At 36.4% G+C, this 20,676-nt stretch overlaps 1 protein-coding gene across 1 annotated transcript in view; it reads right to left on the bottom strand.

Annotated features, from left to right (window-relative positions):
• Window positions 1-20,676, bottom strand: part of CENPC (centromere protein C) — a 71,613-nt gene that overhangs the window by 17,462 nt on the left and 33,475 nt on the right. The window contains 5 exon segments of the mRNA XM_010365541.2: window positions 6,153-6,307; window positions 8,234-8,329; window positions 8,928-9,053; window positions 9,934-10,038; window positions 11,204-11,257. Coding sequence (XP_010363843.2) covers window positions 6,153-6,307; window positions 8,234-8,329; window positions 8,928-9,053; window positions 9,934-10,038; window positions 11,204-11,257 — 536 coding nt within the window.

The following is a 20,676-nucleotide window of genomic DNA, read 5'->3' as shown; positions in this document are numbered from 1 at the left end:
TGATCTTTGACAAACCTGACAGAAACAAGAAATGGGGAAAGGATTCCCTATTTAATAAATGGTGTTGGGAAAATTGGCTAGCCATAAGTAGAAAGCTGAAACTGGATCCTTTCCTTACTCCTTATATGAAGATTAATTCAAGATGGATTAGAGACTTAAATGTTAGACCTAATACCATAAAAACCCTAGAAGAAAACCTAGGTAGTACCATTCAGGACATAGGCATGGGCAAGGACTTCATGTCTAAAACACCAAAAGCAACGGCAGCAAAAGCCAAAATTGACAAATGGGATCTCATTAAACTAAAGAGCTTCTGCACAGCAAAAGAAACTACCATCAGAGTGAACAGGCAACCTACAGAATGGGAGAAAATTTTTGCAACCTACTCATCTGACAAAGGGCTAATTTCCAGAATCTACAAAGAACTCAAACAAATATACCAGAAAAAACAAACAACCCCATCAAAAAGTGGGGAAAGGATATGAACAGACATTTCTCAAAAGAAGATATTCATACAGCCAACAGACACATGAAAAAATGCTCATCATCACTGGCCATCAGAGAAATGCAAATCAAAACCACAATGAGATACCATCTCACACCAGTTAGAATGGCAATCATTAAGAAGTCAGGAAACAACAGGTGTTGGAGAGGATGTGGAGAAATAGGAACACTTTTACACTGTTGGTGGGATTGTAAACTAGTTCAACCATTATGGAAAACAGTATGGCAATTCCTCAAGGATCTAGAACTAGATGTACCATATGACCCAGCCATCCCACTACTGGGTATATACCCAAAGGATTATAAATTAGTCTACTACAAAGACACATGTACACGTATGTTTATTGCGGCACTATTCACAATAGCAAAGACTTGGAATCAACCCAAATGTCCATCTGTGACAGACTGGATTAAGAAAATGTGGCACATATACACCATGGAATACTATGCAGCCATAAAAAAGGATGAGTTTGCGTCCTTTGTAGGGACATGGATGCAGCTGGAAACCATCATTCTTAGCAAACTATCACAAGAAGAGAAAACCAAACACCGCATGTTCTCACTCATAGGTGGGAACTGAACAATGAGATCACTTGGACTCGGGAAGGGGAACATCACACACTGGGGTCTATCATGGGGAGGGGGGAGGGGGGAGGAGGGAGGGATTGCATTGGGGAGTTATACATGATATAAATGATGAATTGATGGGTGCTGACGAGTTGATGGGTGCAGCACACCAACATGGCATAAGTATACATATGTAACAAACCTGCACGTTATGCACATGTACCCTAGAACTTAAAGTATAATAAAAAAAAAAAAAAAAAAAAAAAAAAAAAAAAAAAAGAAAATGTGGCACATATACACCATGGAATATTATGCAGCCATAAAAAAGGATGAGTTTGCGTCCTTTGTAGGGACATGGATGCAGCTGGAAACCATCATTCTTAGCAAACTATCACAAGAACAGAAAACCAAACACCGCATGTTCTCACTCATAGGTGGGAACTGAACAATGAGATCACTTGGACTCAGGAAGGGGAACATCACACACCAGGGCCTATCATGGGGAGGGGGGCAGGGGGAGGGATTGCATTGGGAGTTATACCTGATATAAATGATGAATTGATGGGTGCTGACGAGTTGATGGGTGCAGCACACCAACATGGCACAAGTATACATATGTAAGAAACCTGCATGTTATGCACATGTACCCTAGAACTTAAAGTATAATTAAAAAAAAAAAAAAAAAAGAGATACAGACCAAAGTCTATGATATTCTGATTACAGCAGCCCAATCTGACTAAGACATCCATCAAGAATGTTTTGCCTCAGATAATTATTCGCCTCCTTTTTTATTACTACTTTGTACAATGATCATAATATACCAGAATAACAATAATAGCTAGCACTTATATAGCACTTACTCTGTACCAAGTAGTATTATGAGTACTTTATTCTTATTCATTTAATGTATATGCCCACTAATGAGACAGTTACTACTTTGGTAGCTTTTCATGAAGAAACTGAGGCACAGAGAGGTTAAGTAATTTTCCAAGGTCACAATGTAAATGGCAGAGCTGGGGTTTGAACTCAGGCATTTAGATTACGGAATTCATTCCCTAACCACTGTGATATACTGCCTCCCTAAATAGGGAAAAAAGCCCCCTGAAATGTTCCAAAGGTATTTTTATAACTTAATAAGACAAAAAAAAAAAAGTTCTTATTACATCCAAAAATAATTTGCCTCAATCAAAAAGACAAAAAAGTAATACTAAAAGTCAAGTATATATTTCTACTGTTTTTTTTTTTCTCATCTATTCAATTTGGTTCTCTAAGCACACCTCTCCTCATTTCTGTACACATTTAATTAAGAAAGCTCTTGAAACATACAAAAACAGAATGATGAACTCTCATGAATACTTAATACCAACCACCTGCCCAAGCCAGAGTCTACTATCCTCACTCCATCTTATTTTGAAATAAATGCCAAGTATCATAATTCATCTGCAAATATTTCAGTATGTACTGAAAGATCAAGTGCTTCTAAAAAACATAACCACAATACTGTTATCACACCTAAAAAATGAATATTTAATACCAAATACCCAGTTAATAGTCAAATTTCCAAACATCAGTTAAAATATATCTTCAAGGGTTTCTTTGAATCAGGATCCAGGTTAGCACCACATACAGTGATTGGTTGATCTGTTTCTTAAATTTCTCAATCAATATTAGTGGTTCTCAATCAAGGTGATTTTGCCTCTCAGGGACAACGGACAATTTCTGAAGATGTATTTGATTCTGTCACAACTAGAGCGGTGCTACTGGAATCTAATAAGTAGAGGCTGGGTAAGCTTCTAAATATCCTACAACAAACAGGAGAGCCCCCACTACAACAAAGAAGTATCTAATCAAAAATGTTACTAGTGCCATGGTTGAGAAACCCTGATTCCCTAGGTTCTACCTTGTTCTTTTTTTTAATTTCTTACATTTAATTTATTGAAAACATTAAGCAGTTTGTCATAAAAATCTTCATGCAGGTGGATTTTGCTGACTATATCCCCAGGTATCATTTGAAAGGTTTCACTACCCTTTATTTCTTGTAACCTGGAAGTTAAATCTAGAGACTTGACCAGATTCAGGTTTTGTATTTGCTTTTGGGTTTTTTTCTTTTTTAAGGCATGGGGTTGGCAAGATTACTTCTTGGATAGTGTTGTATTTTTCTATCAGGAGGCACATAATGCCTGGTTGTATTCTTTTTAGATATCTGTCAGCCACTTAGCTGGGCCTTGATGCCTAGATCCCAATAGCTTATCAGGGATTGCAAAATGGTAATATTTTAACTCAAACAGTCCTTCTTCACTCATTAGCTGGAATATTATTCTAGTAAGAACAAACATCTCATCTATTATTTGATTACTTAATAGCAGAGTGTATACAGAAAAGGCAGAATCAGTTGTTAAAGTGAGTTGGCTTCCTAGAATCCTCCAACAGTAACAAATTTTTGTTGCTGTTGTAGTACTAGTAGTCTTACAGATTCATGGATTTAGATATAATTATATCAATCTACTGAAGCTATTCTTGTTAACACTCAAGTTTCATATCCTTAGTCAGCCAGTGGTAGCACTTCAAGTTGGAAGCTGAAACATGACCCAATCTTAATGGTTTCTGATTAGTAGTTTGCTATCAACTCCAAGCTCAGTTTCAGGCCTAGAATCAGGCATTCCTCCAAGGAACTGGTTCTTTGAAGTAGATTGCTGTCACCTTTTTGTTTTTTTAGCTCTGGAACATTCATTGTCTAATTTTAAAAATATTCTCATTTTTCATTGGGTTTTTTCTCTCGCCTGATATTCTTATTATTTGAATTTAGGCATGTTTTTCTCTCTTCTCTACATTATTGAACTTTAATATTTTCTACTTTTTAATTTCCTTCTTGTCGCCTGGGAAGTTCTACAACCAGCTCTCATAATTAATTTGTAAATTCTTCTGTAGTTTGATTTTAATAAACCTACTACTCTTTTAAATACTCTCCAGTAGTGTTTGAAAGAGAGTTAATGGCCTATGCTGGTTCTCCATCTTGTCCTCTTCATTATTTTTTTTCAAAAGCATATATTTGTCAGTGTGCTTCATGTTTTAAAATGTAAAAATATTAGTTTTATTAAAAAAAACTTCAGCTTTAATTTTCATTGTAAAAAGTTAAAGGTAATATATAGAAGAAATAAAATCAACTAAAATAACTACATAATCACACAGTAAAACATGTATTCTCTTCAAGATTTTATTTACATTTTTAAATTCTAGTTAGAAAAATAGATACTACATACAAAGAACTTTTAGCTTGTATATTTGCTTAAACATTTATCCCAAGGGTCTTCATATACAGCTATTCTTCAAAATAAAATGTTCAAACTAATTTTCATGTGCTTAGTGCAGTGCCTGGAACACGTATAAGTTCTGTATAACTGTTTATTATTATCACAGAATGCTTTATCATTACTAAGTCAAAATTAAAATGCAACCATTTTCTTCCTGCAGCACACTGTAGTGGTTTCTAATTCTGCCATTACCATCAATGATTCCATAAATAACTACATATGTTCAGCATCCCTCACTCTGAACTTTCAAATTACTTCCCTAGGAAAAATTTCTAGAAATGAGATTCACAGGTCACAGGGTATGAACATTTTTCTAATAATTTCCATTAACTCAGTAACTATAAAGTGTCATTTGGATTTAAATGTGTATTCCTTTGAATATTAGCCAGATTACACACTTTTAAACATCTACTACTCAAATTTCCTTTTGTATAATAAAGGCATTACAGTTTAATAGGTAACTGCTATTAGTTCAGTGATGATATTTCATGTTTATCTTCATTATTAGTTATTTTATTATTATACAGGGACCATCTATGGTTTTTAAATGTGTTACTTTCACTCATAATAATAACTGGAGGCCTATAACATTTTCAGTTTGAATTAATGAATATTGTTAAATTATTTTAAATCATGATTCTAGCTATACTGATGTAGTAACAATCTTTGACTTTCATATGTATCTTTTCCTTGCCTTTCCTAAATTTGCCCTTCTTTGTTAATATAAACTCAAGGGTGTTCACAATTTTTCCCTCCTTTCTGAATTTAAGTTTGCCAGTAAAGAGAATCATTCTGTATGTGATACTTTAGTAGCACAATTTCAGACTCCTGAAATGTCAGATACTGAAAAATGTTCCTTATATTTTTTTAACTGCTGGTATAATGTTATATATTCTTAAAATTTGGTGCTTTTCAAATTTTATATTCAACAATTTTCAAACTCAGAATACAAATATTTTATACATATAAAAAATATTCCTGTTATACATACACACACACACACACACACACACACATACACACATATAAAACAGACCAATGTTGCAGAGGTGTATGTCTCTAAATGGGGATGGGAGTGGAAGAAAGGAGATAAAGAGAAAGAAGAAGATAGAGCCTGACTGACCTTGAATCTCATTACAACTTCAGCTAGTAATATTGTTACATATAATAGTATATTATTTAGTACTTATTGAAGCAACTAGCTCTTAGTCCTGAGTCTACTGCTAAATAGTTACGTAGTTTTCTTATAATCTCACTCATTTTTATTTACTTTTTTCTCAGGTTACTGTTTTATTGATATATAATAATTTTACATAATTTTGTGGTACATGTCACATTTTAATATCTGTATGTAATGTGTAACGATCAAATCAGGGTAACTGGGATACAAGTGATTTTTTAAGAAGTCTTTAAACCTATTTCTCTACTGTATTATCATAGAAATGTGGAATTAGATTTAATCTCTATAATCCCCCCAGAACTAAAATTCTAATGATTTGTTTGCAAACCTATATTTAAGATGTTTTTAAGTAAAGAACATTCCTTACATTTCTGAATCTCAAAAGAATACAGTGCTATGCAGGGAACAGATACTGTGACATAACTGTTGGTTGGTTGACTCTAAACAGATTTAACGAATAAAAATCTTTCTCTGTGTGGTATAGTAACAGAATTTCATTTCTGAGGAAACAGCATTTTAATGTCTCATCAAATCCAATAAATCAGAGTTCTACCAATAGTGAAACATAAATATATAAAAAAAGTACTCACCAATATATCTTGGCCAACATGCTGCTTTCCCTTTTCTTCTTGTGGTCCTAATATCAATTTCCCAGTAGAAAAAAAGGGTGTGTCCAATGTCTTATATACCTTCAACTCACCATGCTTAACAAAAAATTGATATGTATCTTGTGGCCTTACAAGATCTAGGAGTAAAACAGTAATACAAACATAAAACAACAGCAATGATATTGATTAATATAAACATATATGTAATAAAGAGTTATTTCTGAATATAAGTCTGCCTTAGAGAGATAGAGCTGTTTCAGATCATTAACTCTAGAGCTAGAATGCCAGAGGTCAAATCCTGTCTCTGTCTTATAAGCTGCATGACGTAAGGCAAGTTAACTTAAGCTCTCTCTCACTGTGCCTCAATTTCCTTTTTGGTAAAATGAAATAATAATAAGTTCATCTATTCGGTGTTAATGAGCTGCTGTGAATATCAATGAGTTAATGTGTGTACATTATTTAAAATATTTTCTGGCAAAAAGTAAGCATTGTTAGTACCAGCTGAATAATAAGAATGGCAGCATTATAGGAACTGAGACAGAAAATAAAATTAGCTGAGATACAAAAAAGAATTCCTTATTTTTAAAGTTTAACGTAAACCACAATGTGTCATCACCATGCCAATAGATATTTTTTCCCGTTTGACTAATAATTTTTATTAGGTAAAGTTTGTGAGAAAGCAGAGCTCTAATGGTTGCTCACAAATTACTACCTCACTTACAAAAATTTCCACCACTTAACAAACCTTTCCAGATCTATAATAAATAAACTATTCTGTCATCAACGTCTGATTCTGTTTCCCAGGATATTTGGGAATGTTAGTGATCCTACAGACTACATGATATAGAAACAAATATATATAGAGAGAGAGTAGATTCAAGAAACAAATAAGAAATGAACTTTTGACAACACTCACAATAACCTGATAGAGTATAGCAATGCTTTCAGTTAAGACACTAAACAAAACTCCATACTTCTAAGCTCTGTTGCCAAATAAATAATCTGCATAGAGATACCTTTGCTAAGATGTTAAGATATTAAATGAAATCTATTTTCATAGTCAAAATTTTAAGTAGGAGTACCATTATTACCACCTTTCTTTTTTTTTGAAATAATTTTATTATTTTTTTGAGACAGGGTCTGGCTCTGCACGCCCAGGCTGAAGTGCAGTGGCATGATCTCGGCTCACTGCAATCTCCGCCTCCCAGATTCTAGCAATTCTCCTGTCTCAGCCTCCCAAGTAGCTGGGACTACAAGCACCCGCCACCATGCCCGGCTTCCATTACTGCCTTTCTGATTTGACCTACTTCTCCTCTGATGTAGGAAAACAGCCCTTAGTACTCAATGGTACAGTCATAACAGTTGTTAAAATATTTAAATATTTCTTGTATATATATATATATATTGTCTGGTTGTTAAACAGTTGAGTAATACATAAACTCCTATCCCACTATAGCTCATCCCTTGGGCATCTTAAATGACCTGCTAGAGACTAAATATTTAATACCTATTCAAGACAGCAGGAGGCTTCCAGGACTTTGCAGCACCAGCTTTAAGGTTAAACCTGGCATTTGTACAACTGATTGATGCCCTTGCTAGTCATTCTCACAAAGGACTCATATTCCAGGTAACATTACTGCCACCTGTAGGCCCAAAAGTTTGTCTGTGCCCTATCCACGATCCCTGCCTAGCCTCATGTTAAGAGTATCCTTGAGTCTGCCAACTATCTACCTATAATTCCCCATAAACAGCCTCTGTTCCCATATGTCCTCCTGGTCAAAAAGGCCTAGACCCTGTTGGAGGGGGACAACATTCCTGATTGTAGCACTTGTGCCCCAGAGAACAAGTCCAGGGTGTTACGTGTACCCTGGAGCTGTCTGACATCAATATTCCCCCACAGTTGTCTTCACATAGGCTGCTCATTGGAATTCGACTCTCTTCTGGAGTTTAGCACTGATAGAATTGGGGAGAGAAAGGGAAAGTAGACAGGCCAACCATCAAGTAAGCAATGTTTTCTTACAAGTTGTTTAATTAAGTATTTTCAATATCATCCCTGATCTTACCCATGAGAATAATCTCTCTTGTTTCTGGGTCCTTTACCCTCGTTGGCTGCAAAGGATCTCCAAGAGGTATATCTAGATTTACCATTAAGCTAGTCTCTGCAAAAGAAATACCATTAAAATACAAACTACTTACTTAAAATTATTCTCAATCATAAAAAAGTTCAGTACAAAATATAGCTATAGAGAAGTTATAAAAGAAAAATGTTAAAAGCATAAAAGTATCTTCCTATTTATAAATCACTCTGATAAAGAAAAATTCAAACTTAAACACCCATAATGATTTAATATAAAAGCAAACACCCTAAACTTCCTATTTTCTGTAAGCCTTAACATGTAAACTCTTGCATCATCAATGAATTAAGTGATGTTCTGCATAATCTCTAAGTGAGACAGAGGTATATAATATACTTTAGAAATGTCTATTTCAACCATAGTTTGGGCATAGGAATGGTAGGTTTCATTTGACTGGGCAATTTATTCATGAAGAAATTTATAATATGCTATTAATAATTTTTAAGAATAAAATTAGCTTACTTTCTATTTGGAAGAAAGTAGACATTAAAAAATGAATTTTACCTATGGTATTATTTCTGAAGTTTTTGGAAGTAAATTTCATATTTTGCAAAGAGCTTCTTCTCAAAGTACTCCTATTTAAAGTAAAATCTAAAAGTTACTTTCAGAAATAAGTTCATACTTCTTTCATCGTTATCAAGACAGATCCTTTTCTTATTAGACTTTTTGTCGACTTTTCCATTTTCTTTTGCCTTCCTTTTAGACGACATTGTGTCTGGAGACAGTATTCCACCAATCACGAATCCTCCTAAAATTTAACAAAAAAAGTAAAATGTACATGGGAAAGATAAAATCTTGCAACAAAACTCCTTAAATTTAATCCGGCACATTTCCTTTCAAAGTACCAAAGAATATATATGTCTGCAGCTAATAGTTAAAATAACACAAATACCAACCAATTTCATTATCTCTCTACCACCTTAAATCAGAGGCTGATAAAACAGGATTAGATGATGGAACATGATTAGATGGTCCTATTGCTCGCCTGAAATCAACAGTCATCAGCAGAGGCTTTAAAAAAAAAAGCAGGGGGGCTAGCAATGAACTATTTATAGAAATCCACATGAGTTTAGTCCTTTGACTTAGATATATCCATCAAAGAAACAAATATGGCCAGGCACAGTGGCTCATACCTGTAATCTCAGCACTTTGAGATGCCAAAGTGGGAGGATTGCTTGAGCCCATGAGATCGAGACCAGCCTGGACAACATAGCAAGGCCTCATCTCTACAAAAATAAGAAAGAAAATAATTCTTAAGATTAACACTATATTTTCTTGCCCACCCTACACTACTTTGTAGAAAACTATGAGAAAATGGAAAATGGTTAATAGGAAAAATAATGAAAAATACTTTACCTTTACCAGTTACAATTTTCTCATGTTCTAATCTAATGTTTTATATTATGCAACTGGAAATCTTGTCAGATAATACAGGAATAACATTCAGCTACCAAAGAGAAAATATCAGCATCTCTACATTAATCAGACAAAAATGAATTTAAATCCTGTTATCAAAATTTGGGGGGTGATGATTAAGTAAGGTAAGGTATATAAACATGTAGTGTAGTGCTTGGCACATAGTAAACAAATTTCTTATTGATAGACATTATAACATAAATAAGTTTTACCTGATGGCCTTCCTTGATAATCTATTCGCTCTCCTCGCCAGTACTCCAAAGGTTTCAAACGTGTTCTCTTGGTCCTGCGAACATTTGGTGTGTTGGAGGGCAATACTATAAAAATATGTCAGACAAAAGTGTATACATGTTTTTTAGTTGATGGTACTTAGCAGTGGAAAGACTATCTTTTAGAACATGAATGCTTTATTTTTTAAAATATGAGTATTTTTCCAGACAAAAGACTAGAAAAAACATATATTTATGCTAATAATTAAAGAAATGCCAATGGAAACACAGGCTACCAAATTGGCAAATAGTTAAAAATTTAATAATAGTGCTGACAATGTTAAATGTCCACTCCTCTTATCTGAACAATGCAAAGTTCTGTATACTAAACTGAGTTTGTTGGCTATATCTTCAAATTCCCATGTTCTTACCTACTTTTGTTTGCTAAAGCTCTCCTGAAGCTAATGAGAAGTTGCCTACTGCTCTTAGGCATAATGCTCAATGTTCCCCTGTGTAAATACTGAAGCCCTGCTCAGGAACATTTTTATTTCCCTTTCCCTACTCCTGATTCATCATTTCACTTCAAGACAAGCATTAAGTATTGAGAGGTACAGCAGTCTCTCATCACATAGGCCCACAAAATACTGACAAGATCGAAGTTCTTGAGTAAGGCAATGAGAGAAAGCTTCACTTCTTATGGTAATCTCTCAGTATGAATGCAAGAGCACTCACAGCCTCAAATAAAGGGAGAAACATGGAAAGCCAACATCACAGAAAGGTGGGAACTATCATGTATCTCGACTGGCAAATCTCTCTTTGGGAACCATGGATTGTTAATCTTTACGTGGGCCTCTCCATGGGATCCACAGTTCTCTGCTTTGTCTACTTACTACCCTAGCTACTGCTTTGTTCGGGAGTCAAGTGGATTAAAGTGGAAGGAGATGCTGTCAAGGAAGCCATCTATCTGGTAGTTACAGTTTCTTTGATAAAATTATCCACCCTAGCTTCATAGATAAGGGAGGATCATGCCCCCTACTATGGGGCAACAAGTGAGAGGGCAATAGGATTTATAAATGGACAATAGACTAACTCAGGGGCTGTGGTGACTTACTACGAAATTCATAAAAACTAAGTGCATAATTTTAATTTATCTGCCAATTAATCCAAGTAATCGTATTTTTCCTGCTTAAGAAAAATAAGTTATATTTAGAAACAGAAACTTAATGAAAGTATTTTTCTCAATGAAAATATTAAAAAAGAAAAATATTCTTACCTAGTTTATGATGGATTCTGTTCTTTGGTATCACTTTAGATCGTTTTGAGTCATCTACAAAATGCAAAAGATAGTATCACAAGAAATGACTGCTAATTCCATGTTAAATTAAAATGTGTTTCCCGGTCAATTTCAGTATGAGGATTTTAAATAAAGTTTGACTTGATAATATATTTTATTACTCCTGCTTTTCATTGCTCAACTATAAAAACTAAGGAAAAGAACTATTTCTCTAGACTTTGCTAGAATGAATACCATCGCAAGCTTGTCCAATTCACCTTATTCTGTTGTTGTTCTGTTTTGTTTTGTTTTAGGCCTTTAGCAGCTGAAACCATGCCTTTTAGTTTCTGTCTCTGGGAACAAGTGGAAAAGAGGGATGAGGAACGGGTTTTACTGGATCAACCAGAAACAGAAACTAAAAACTCATGACTGTATTCACTCCCTAGGACAGTCCTGGTTTTTATTCTAAAGAGTATAACAGCTTAAAAAACAAACATGGCCACTGCACTCCAGCCTGGGAGACAGAGTGAGACTCCGTCTCAAAAAAACAAAACAAAACAAACAAACAAACAAACAAAAAACACAGATTTTCTACTGCTCATGGAAATAAGCCACTGGTAGATAAAATGTAGGGCCTGATAATGGATAATATGTTATTTATGAACTACCTGTAACTTTCTCCTTAAAGTTCTAAAATAGTGTAAGTGTACTGAATTTAGCAGTGTGCCAATGACCTTAGGGGTTCTCAACTTTGGTAACTAGCACCTAAAGATGGTGTGATCCTTTCTTTCCCTTACTATGCACAAATGTTCTGTATCAAGAAGCAGAATATTGTTCCCTTCTCTTTCAATCTCTGCTGGAGTTAGTGACTTGCTTAACTAATAGTATGCAACAGAAATGATGTTCTGGGGCTTAAAAGGCTAAGTCCTAATACAATCTACAGGTTCCATCTAGAAGTCTTGGGATCTCACTCTAGGGGAAGACAGCAACAATATGAAGATTAACACAAGACTACCATGCTGTAAGGAAACCCAATGTGGCCACATGGAAAAGCCACATGGAGGAAAAGAGATGCTTAGCCAACCTCAATGTCCCAGCTCTTCTAGCTGGGTTCAAATACATAAGTGAGGAAGTTACCTTGAATGTCCAACCCAGTTGAACTTTCAGATGACTCCAGTCCCAGCAGCTTGCATTTAACTATAAATTGATGAGTGTACTCAAGTGACAATTACCCAACTAAGCCAAGTCAATTCACAGAACCATGAAAGATAAATCAATCATTGTATTAAGCCTTTAAGTTTTGGGGCGGTTAGTTGTACAGCAATATACAACTGGGACACAATGTCCATGAACCACCTAAAACTGCAAACACAATTTTGTATGAAATATATACCTTTTTTCCCTGAAAAGTGGGTCTGAGCTTTTATCATATTCTCAAATGAGTCCATGAAAGCAAAAAAAAAAAAAAAAAAATTGTTAGGAATGATTGAATTAGATATTGTATAAAATTGCTGGTTTGGAAGAAACTTCAGTGATCATAACATCTAATTTCCCTGTCATAAATAGGCAAATCTCTAGACATCAAAAGTAGATTAGTAATTGGGTAGGCCCAGGGAAAGGAAATGAAAATCGGCTACTAAAGGGTAAAGGAGTTTCTTTTTGGCGGTTATGAAAACGTTCTAACATCGATTGTGTCAATGACTACATATCATTGATTTGTATACTATAAGAGGATTAATTATATGGTATGTGAAGTCTGGCTCAATAAATCTGTGTACTCCCCACCCCCAAAAATCCAATTTCCCATGCAGTCTCCACTAGAACAAGTAGAGGTCTCCTCTCTGTTGGAAATTCTCCTGTGATACTGGGCCTCGGAGGCAGCGTCAGAGTCATATAAGGAACCAAAGAAACAAGTAAATATACTGAGGATAATGGGAGTCAGGTTTGTCACTATTTGAGAAGAGGTTTATAAAAATGGAAAAGGGGAAGTCTATGTTGGACTGGAAGAGCAGGTAGAAATGTGAACTTCCAATAAATACAGGGGGCCGGGCGTAGTGGCTCACGCCTGTAATCCCAGCACTTTGAGAGGCCGAGGCGGGTGGATCAGAAGGTCAGTTCAAGACCAGCCTTACCAACATGGTGAAACCCCATCTCTACTAAAAATACAAAAATTAGCCGGGCGTGGTGGCACACGCCTGTAACCTCAGCTACTCAGGAAGCTGAGGCAGCAGAACAGCTTGAACCCGGGAGGCGGAGGTTGCAGTGAGCCGAGATCGCACCACTGCACTCCACTCTGGGCGACAGAGGGAGACTCCATCTTAAAATAAATAAATAAATTAATTAATAAATACAAATACAGGCATACCTCAGAGATATTGCCAGTTCAGTTCCAGACTACTGCAATAAAACAGATGCTGCAATAAAGCAAGTCAAACAGTTTTTTAGTTTCCTGGTGAATATAAGAGTTATTTCTTTTGCTGTTTTGTTTTGGTTTTTTGAGACAAAGTCTCACTCTGTCACCCAGGCTGCGGTGCAGTGGTGGGATGGAGACTCACTGCGGCCTCAACCTTCTGGGAGCAAATGATTCTCTCACCTCAGCCCGCCAAGTAGCCGGAACCACAGATGCACACCACCATGCTCAGCTAATTTTTGTATTTTTTGTAGAAACAGGTTTTTGGCATGTTGGCCAGGCTGGTCGCCAACTCCTGGGCTCAAGTGATCTGCCTGCCTCACCTCCCAAAGTCTTGGGATTACAGGTGTGAGCCACCATGCCCAGCCAAAAGTTATGTCTATACTATACTATAGTCTATTAAATGTGTAAGAGCATTATATCCAAAAAAATCAGTGTACACACACCTTAATTTAAAAATATTTTATTGCTAAAAATGTTAAAGATCAGCCAGGCATAGTAGCTCATGCCTATAATCCCAAGACTCTGGGAGGCCCAGGAGGGTGGATCACTTGAGGCCAGGAGTTTGAGACAAGCCTGGCCAACATGGCAAAACCCCGTCTCTACTAAAAATAAAAAAATTAGCTGGGTGTGGTGGTGCACACCTTGTAATCCCAGCTACTCTTTGTGGCTATGGCACAAGAATCGCTTGAACCCAGGAGGAAAAAGGTTTCAGTGAGCTGAGATCGTGCCCCTGCACCCCAGCCTGGGAATTAGAGCAAGACTCTGCCTCATTCTCAAAAAATAAAAATAAAAAATAAAAATAAAAATGCTTATCATCTGAGCTTTCGGTGAGTTTTAATCTTTTTGCTGGTAGGGTATTGTGCCTCATTGTTGATGACTGCTGACTGATCAGGCTGGGGTGCTTGTGGCAGTTTCTTAAAATAAGTCAATAATGAAGTTTCTCTGGAGAATATAAAACGCTGTTTTATAGCATTTTACCCACAGCAGAACTTCTTTCAAAACTGCAATCAATCCTCTCAAACTCTGCTGCTGCTTTATCAACTAAGTTCATGGAATATCCTAAATCCTTTTTTGTCATTTCAAGGGTTCACAGCATATTCACCAGGAGTAGATTCCACCTCAAGAAATCAGTTCCTTTGTTCTTCCATAAGAAGCAACTCATCTGTTCAAATTTTGTCATGAAATTGCAGCAATTCAGTTTCATCTCCAGACTCCACTTCTAATTCTAGTTCCCTTGCTATTTCTACCTTATCTAGTTACTTCCTCCACTGAAGTCTTGAATCCTTCAACTTCACCCATAAGGGTTAGAATCAACTTCTTCCGAGCTCCTGTTAATATTGATATTTTGACCTCCTCCCACAAAACATAAATATTTTTAATGGCATCTAGAATGGTGAATCCTTACCAGAAGGTTTATTTTGTCCAGACCCAACAGAGGAATCACTACTCATGACAGCTACTGCCTTACAAAATTTATTTCTTAAATAAGACTTAAAAGTTCAAATTATTCCTTGATCCATGCATGGGCTGCAGAACGAATGCTCTCTTAGCAGGCATGAAAGCAACATTAATCTCCTCACCCTTGTCCATTAGAGCTGCTGGGTGGCCTGGTGCAGTGCCATGGATATGCTGTCACTCAGGCTTTTTTGTTCTACTAATAGAGCAAAGTAGATTTAGCATAATTCCTAAGGATTCTAGGATTTCTGGAACAGTAAATGAGCACTAGTTTCAACTTAAAGTCACCAGATGTATTAGCCCTTAACAAGAGTCACAGTCTCGGCCGGACGCGGTGGCTCAAGCCTGTAATCCCAGCACTTTGGGAGGCCGAGGCGGGCGGATCACAAGGTCAGGAGATCGAGACCATCCTGGCTAACATGGTGAAACCCCGTCTCTACTAAAAAATACAAAAAAACTAGCCGGGCGAGGTGGCGGGTGCCTGTAGTCCCAGCTACTCGGGAGGCTGAGGCAGGAGAATGGCGTGAACCCAGGAGGCGGAGCTTGCAGTGAGCTGAGATCTGGCCAGTGCACTCCAGCTTGGGTGACAGAGCGAGACTCCGTCTCAAAAAAAAAAAAAAAAAAAAAAACAAGAGTCACAGTCTGACCTTGGAAGATCTGAAGTCACGCATTGACTTCTCATTAGCTATGAGCGTCCTAGATGACATCTTCTTTCAACAGAAAGCTGTTTTGTCTACAGGGAAAATCTGTTGTTTAGTAAAGACACCTTCAATTATCTCAGCTAGATTTTCTCGATAACTTGCTGCAACTTCTACATCAGACCTTGTTGCTTCACCTTGCTCTTTTATGTTATGGAAACAGCTTCTTTCCTTAAACCTCATGAACCAGCCTCTGCTAGCTTCAAACTTTTCTTCTGCTGCTTCCTTAACTCTCTCAGCCTCCACAGAATTAAAGAGTTAGGGCCTTGCTCTGAATGAAGCTTTGGCTTAAAGGAATGCTGTGGCTTGTTTAATCCTCTGTCCCGACCACTGAAACTTTCTCTATATCAGCAAGTAAGGCAGTTTCTCTTTCTTATCATTCATGTGTTCATTGTAGTAGTACTTTTCTTTTCCTTCAAGAACTTTTCCTTTGCATTCACAAATTGGCTGTTTGGTGCCAGAGGCCTAGCTTCTGGACTAGCTCGGTTTCTGACATGCCTTCCTCACTATGCTTAATCATTTCTAGCTTTTGATTTAAAATGAAAAACATGTGACTCTTTCTTTTACTTAGAAGCCTTTGTAGGGTTATTATTGGCCTAATTTCAATATTGTGTCTCAGGAAATAGGGAAGCCTGAAGACAGGGAGAAAGATGGGGAACTGGCTGGTCAGCAGAGCAGTAAGAACACATGAATTTTCACTTTCTTATGTAGGTGTGGTTTGCGGTGTCCCAAAACAATTACAATAGTAATGTCAAAGATCACCTGATCACAAATCATCATAAAAGACAGAGTAATGAAAAAGTCTGACATACTGTGAAAATTACCAAAATGTGACACAGAGACACAAGGTGAGCAGATGCTATTGAAAAAAAAAAAAAATGGTGCCAATAAGGCTTACTCAACAAAGGGTTGCCATAACCTTCAATTTGTGAAAAATGTAGCATCTCCAAAATGCAATGATATGCACAATAAAACAAGGTATGCCTGTAAAAATATAAATACAGAAATAGATATAGATGCCTGTATTATATATGGTGTATACCTATGTGTATGTGTGTATGTATATTTCCTATCTCTGTACACTGAGAAAGACCAGAAGCAATGGTATCCCAAACAAGGATCACATCAAGTATCCAAATCTTAGTTTCTAAATGTCATCCTCCACTAAAAAGAACTAGGTTTCCTGGAGCAGTAACTGATCCCAGAGCTGGGGCAGGAAAAAGACTGGAACATCTTATGCCAAAAAACAAAAACGGTATTCAGAGAATTATGACAAAAGCACACAGAGACCAGCTGAAAGAAAATCCAATGACCAAATCTATCACAATTTGAGTACCATAATAAATGATCAAGATTTTACAACCCCATGGGATAAAATATAAACCCAGTAGTCCATACTGATATAAATAAAATGAATCATGAATAAAATAATTGGCATGGGGGAGAAAAACTGGCAACTAATTAATGGGAAAGGAATTAAAGAAACAGAAAATAGAAAATAATGTGGTACCATCATTAATGGCTGATAATTCAAGTGGGAGTCCTGAATGTATGTTAAGGTTGGTGAATGGAGGTTCGACAAGAAACATGCTATTAAAATAGTATTGGAATATCACTCCACAATAATATTTATCAATTATAAGAGAAAAGCAGTGTCTTTACAGTAAAGAAACCTGGAAGACAATAACATGAACAGGTGATTAGGATTGACATCATGTCGGCAGGGCATGGTGGCTCACATCTGTAAACCCAGCACTTTGGGAGACTGAGTTGGGCAGATCACTTGAGGTCTGGAGTTCGAGACCAGCCTGGCCAACAAGGTGAAAGCCTGTCTCTACTAAAAATACAAAAATTAGCCAGGCATGGTGGCACGTGGCTGTAATCCCAGCTACTCAGGAGGCTGAGGCATGAGAAGTGCTTGAACCTGGGAGGTGGAGGTTCCAGTGAACTGAGATCACACAACTTCACTCCAGCCTGGGTAACAGAGCAAGACTCCGTCTCAAACAAACAAACAAAAAACAAAAGCATCATGCAGATGGGTGAACGTTGTGTGCCTCCTGTGTGATGCACAAATTACAACCCCTGACTCCTAACCCTATAGCATAATTTCTATAGTATTACTGTCAATACGAATGGCACACATTTGATCATGAGTTAAGTTAGGAAAAAAACTAAGAAACTGTTCCATGTTGAAGGAAACTAAGGGACATGACAGCTAAATGCAGTCGACGATCCAGGACTGGATCTTGAACCAGGAGGAAGAAGAAACACTGAGATCCAGGACTGGATCCAGAGCTGCAAGGGAAAAGGAACTGCTAGTGAAATCTGAATGGAGTCTGTGAATGAATCTGTGTTGTGTTAACGCTGATTTCCTTATTTGGATGGTCCGAGGGTAGTTATATCCTTGTCTTGCTGAAATACATTATGGGGTATTTAAGGGAAATAATACATCATGTCTACAATTTCCTCTCAAATAGTTCAGAAAAAAAGATGAATGATAATAAACGTGTATTTATTAGACGAGGCAGGGAGAGAGATGGAAAAATGTTGTAAAATGAGGACAACTGTGAAATCTCGATGAAGGGGATATGGGATCTCTGTATAAGACTGAAATCCTTTCAAATAAATTATTTTTTAAGTGACTAACGCAAGGGACAACTCCTACATTTCAAAGATTAAAGGATCCTAGTAAGTATGGGATGGAAGAAAACAGATTATCTACAAAGGAAAGAAGAAATAAGGCTGCCTTCGAATTTCTATTCATAAGCATTAACTCTCATGAAGCAAATAGCAATAGGGTGATACTTTAAAGAAAAAAAGATCATGACTGAAGATTATGTTCTCTATTTAGCTGGTGGTTCATCATGTTTAAAAAGAAAAAAAATCCTGAGTCCCTGCTAGAATATGTGAGAATGTCTACCAAGTTTTACAAAGAAGTAACAAGTATATCTGTTGACAATAAGTGTATATATATATTAAACATTTTATTAAAGGAAAAAGTACTGACACAGCAAGTCAAAAACAACAATTCAATCATGTGCTCTTTCTTAGCCACTTTTAAAATTCTCTAATAAGTTAAATAAAAAGATAAGAAACAAAGAAACAACAACCAACCAAAAGAAAGCGGAAGTCACAATAGTAATATTAGACAAAACAAACTACAAAGTAAAAAGCATTTAACACAACGAAGCAGATAAATTTGACCAAAGCAGGTACACTCCATATGAAGGCTTATGTGATCAGTAACAGCACTGAAATGTACATAACAAAGACTACAGAAAATACAAGGAGAAAGTCAGTTGTAGTGGGAACACTTTACTTCAATTCTAGCAGTCCTTAATAGATCTCAAATCAAAAGAATACCAAGGTTCAGAATAATATCAAGCTTAGTATGTCCAAATCTAACACATGTTCTTTTCCCCCAAATCTGCTTCTTCCCCAATAGTCCCCAGATCATGTAGCAGTATTGCCATTCTTCCAGGTGCTCAGGCCAAAAACCTTCAAGTTCTCTCTAACATCTCTCTTTCTCTTATACACCACATCTCGTCCATCAGAAAATCCTGTTGACTTTACCTTCAAAAACACCTAAAAATCCTCCTCCACCTTCTACTGCTACCACACTGGTCTAAGCCAACACCTCTCACTAGGATTATTTCAACATCTCTCTAGCTAGTCTCCTTGCTTCTAACCTTCCTGTCCCTTCAACCCCAATGGTCAACTCCTAACAGAGTACCTGCAGTGATTCTGTTAATACAAGTCAAGTCATGTCTCTCTTCTGCTCAAAACCCTCTAATGGCTTCCCATCTCTCTTAGTAAAATTTTGCATTTAACATACTATGTGATCTTTCACTCTGTTGCCTCTGTGACATCATTTTTCCTACTATCCATTCGCTCTCTTCCTCTGCTCTAAACCCCTGGCCTTCTTGGTGTTCCTCAATCAAGACGGACTCTTTACCACATTGGAACCTTTGCTCTTCATCTTCCCTCTACCTGGTACACTATTTACCCAGAGAGCCGCATGGTTTGCTGTCTCATCTCTTTACATCTTTGCTCAAATGATCACTTCCTTAGTGAGGACTTTTCTGCCCACCTACCTAAAAATGTAAACTTAATTTCCCACCCTAAAAGCCCTGCTCTATTTCTCTACTCTCAACACCCAACAACTCATAAACTGTTACCTTTTTATATTGTCTGCCACCCTGCTCTTGCAAAAATTAAGCTGCAGGAGGGCAGAAAATTTTGTCAGTTTTGTTCACTGACACATCCCTACCCTTAAAATAATATACAGTAAATATTCCATAATTTTTCATATTTAAGAATTCCATAAATATTCAAAGTATATTCAAAAAAATATATCCACTTATGCTATCAATGAAATAACTGGACATATATCTTTAAATCCACATCTGTATACAAATTATTCTTTTTTTTCAAGCACCAATGGAAAAATTATAAAAACTAAGCATCCACTAGAACACACAGAAAAACACTTAATGAATTCAAACAATAAATAATATGGGCCAAGTTTTCCAGAACAATAAAATGAAACTACAAAATAATAAAAGAACAAAATAAAACACAACTTCTTAGAATAACAGCAAAAATTGGCTATTTAACATACACTTGATATTAAACTAAGCAAAGAACACGTATTCATCTTTGTATCAGCTTATGGGATTGGAGCTGATATCATTTTACAGATAAGGAAACTGAAGTTTAAGAACACTGAAATTTCTTACTCAAGATAATATAATGATGCTTCCTGATCAGTGGTGAATGGGGAAAAAAAAAGAAAAAGATAACGTAGCAAGTAAGTAGTAGAGCTACAACCAATCCCAGGTCCATGACCCTGGAGACCAAGCTCTTAACTAACATATTCTTAAATAATTCCTGGGTCAAAGAAAAAT

Source organism: Rhinopithecus roxellana, chromosome 2, assembly GCF_007565055.1.
Source record: "Rhinopithecus roxellana isolate Shanxi Qingling chromosome 2, ASM756505v1, whole genome shotgun sequence".
NCBI classification, from domain to species: domain Eukaryota; kingdom Metazoa; phylum Chordata; class Mammalia; order Primates; family Cercopithecidae; genus Rhinopithecus; species Rhinopithecus roxellana.
The sequence above is the reverse complement of the archived record's forward strand: the minus strand, read 5'-3'. Positions and strand labels throughout refer to the sequence as shown.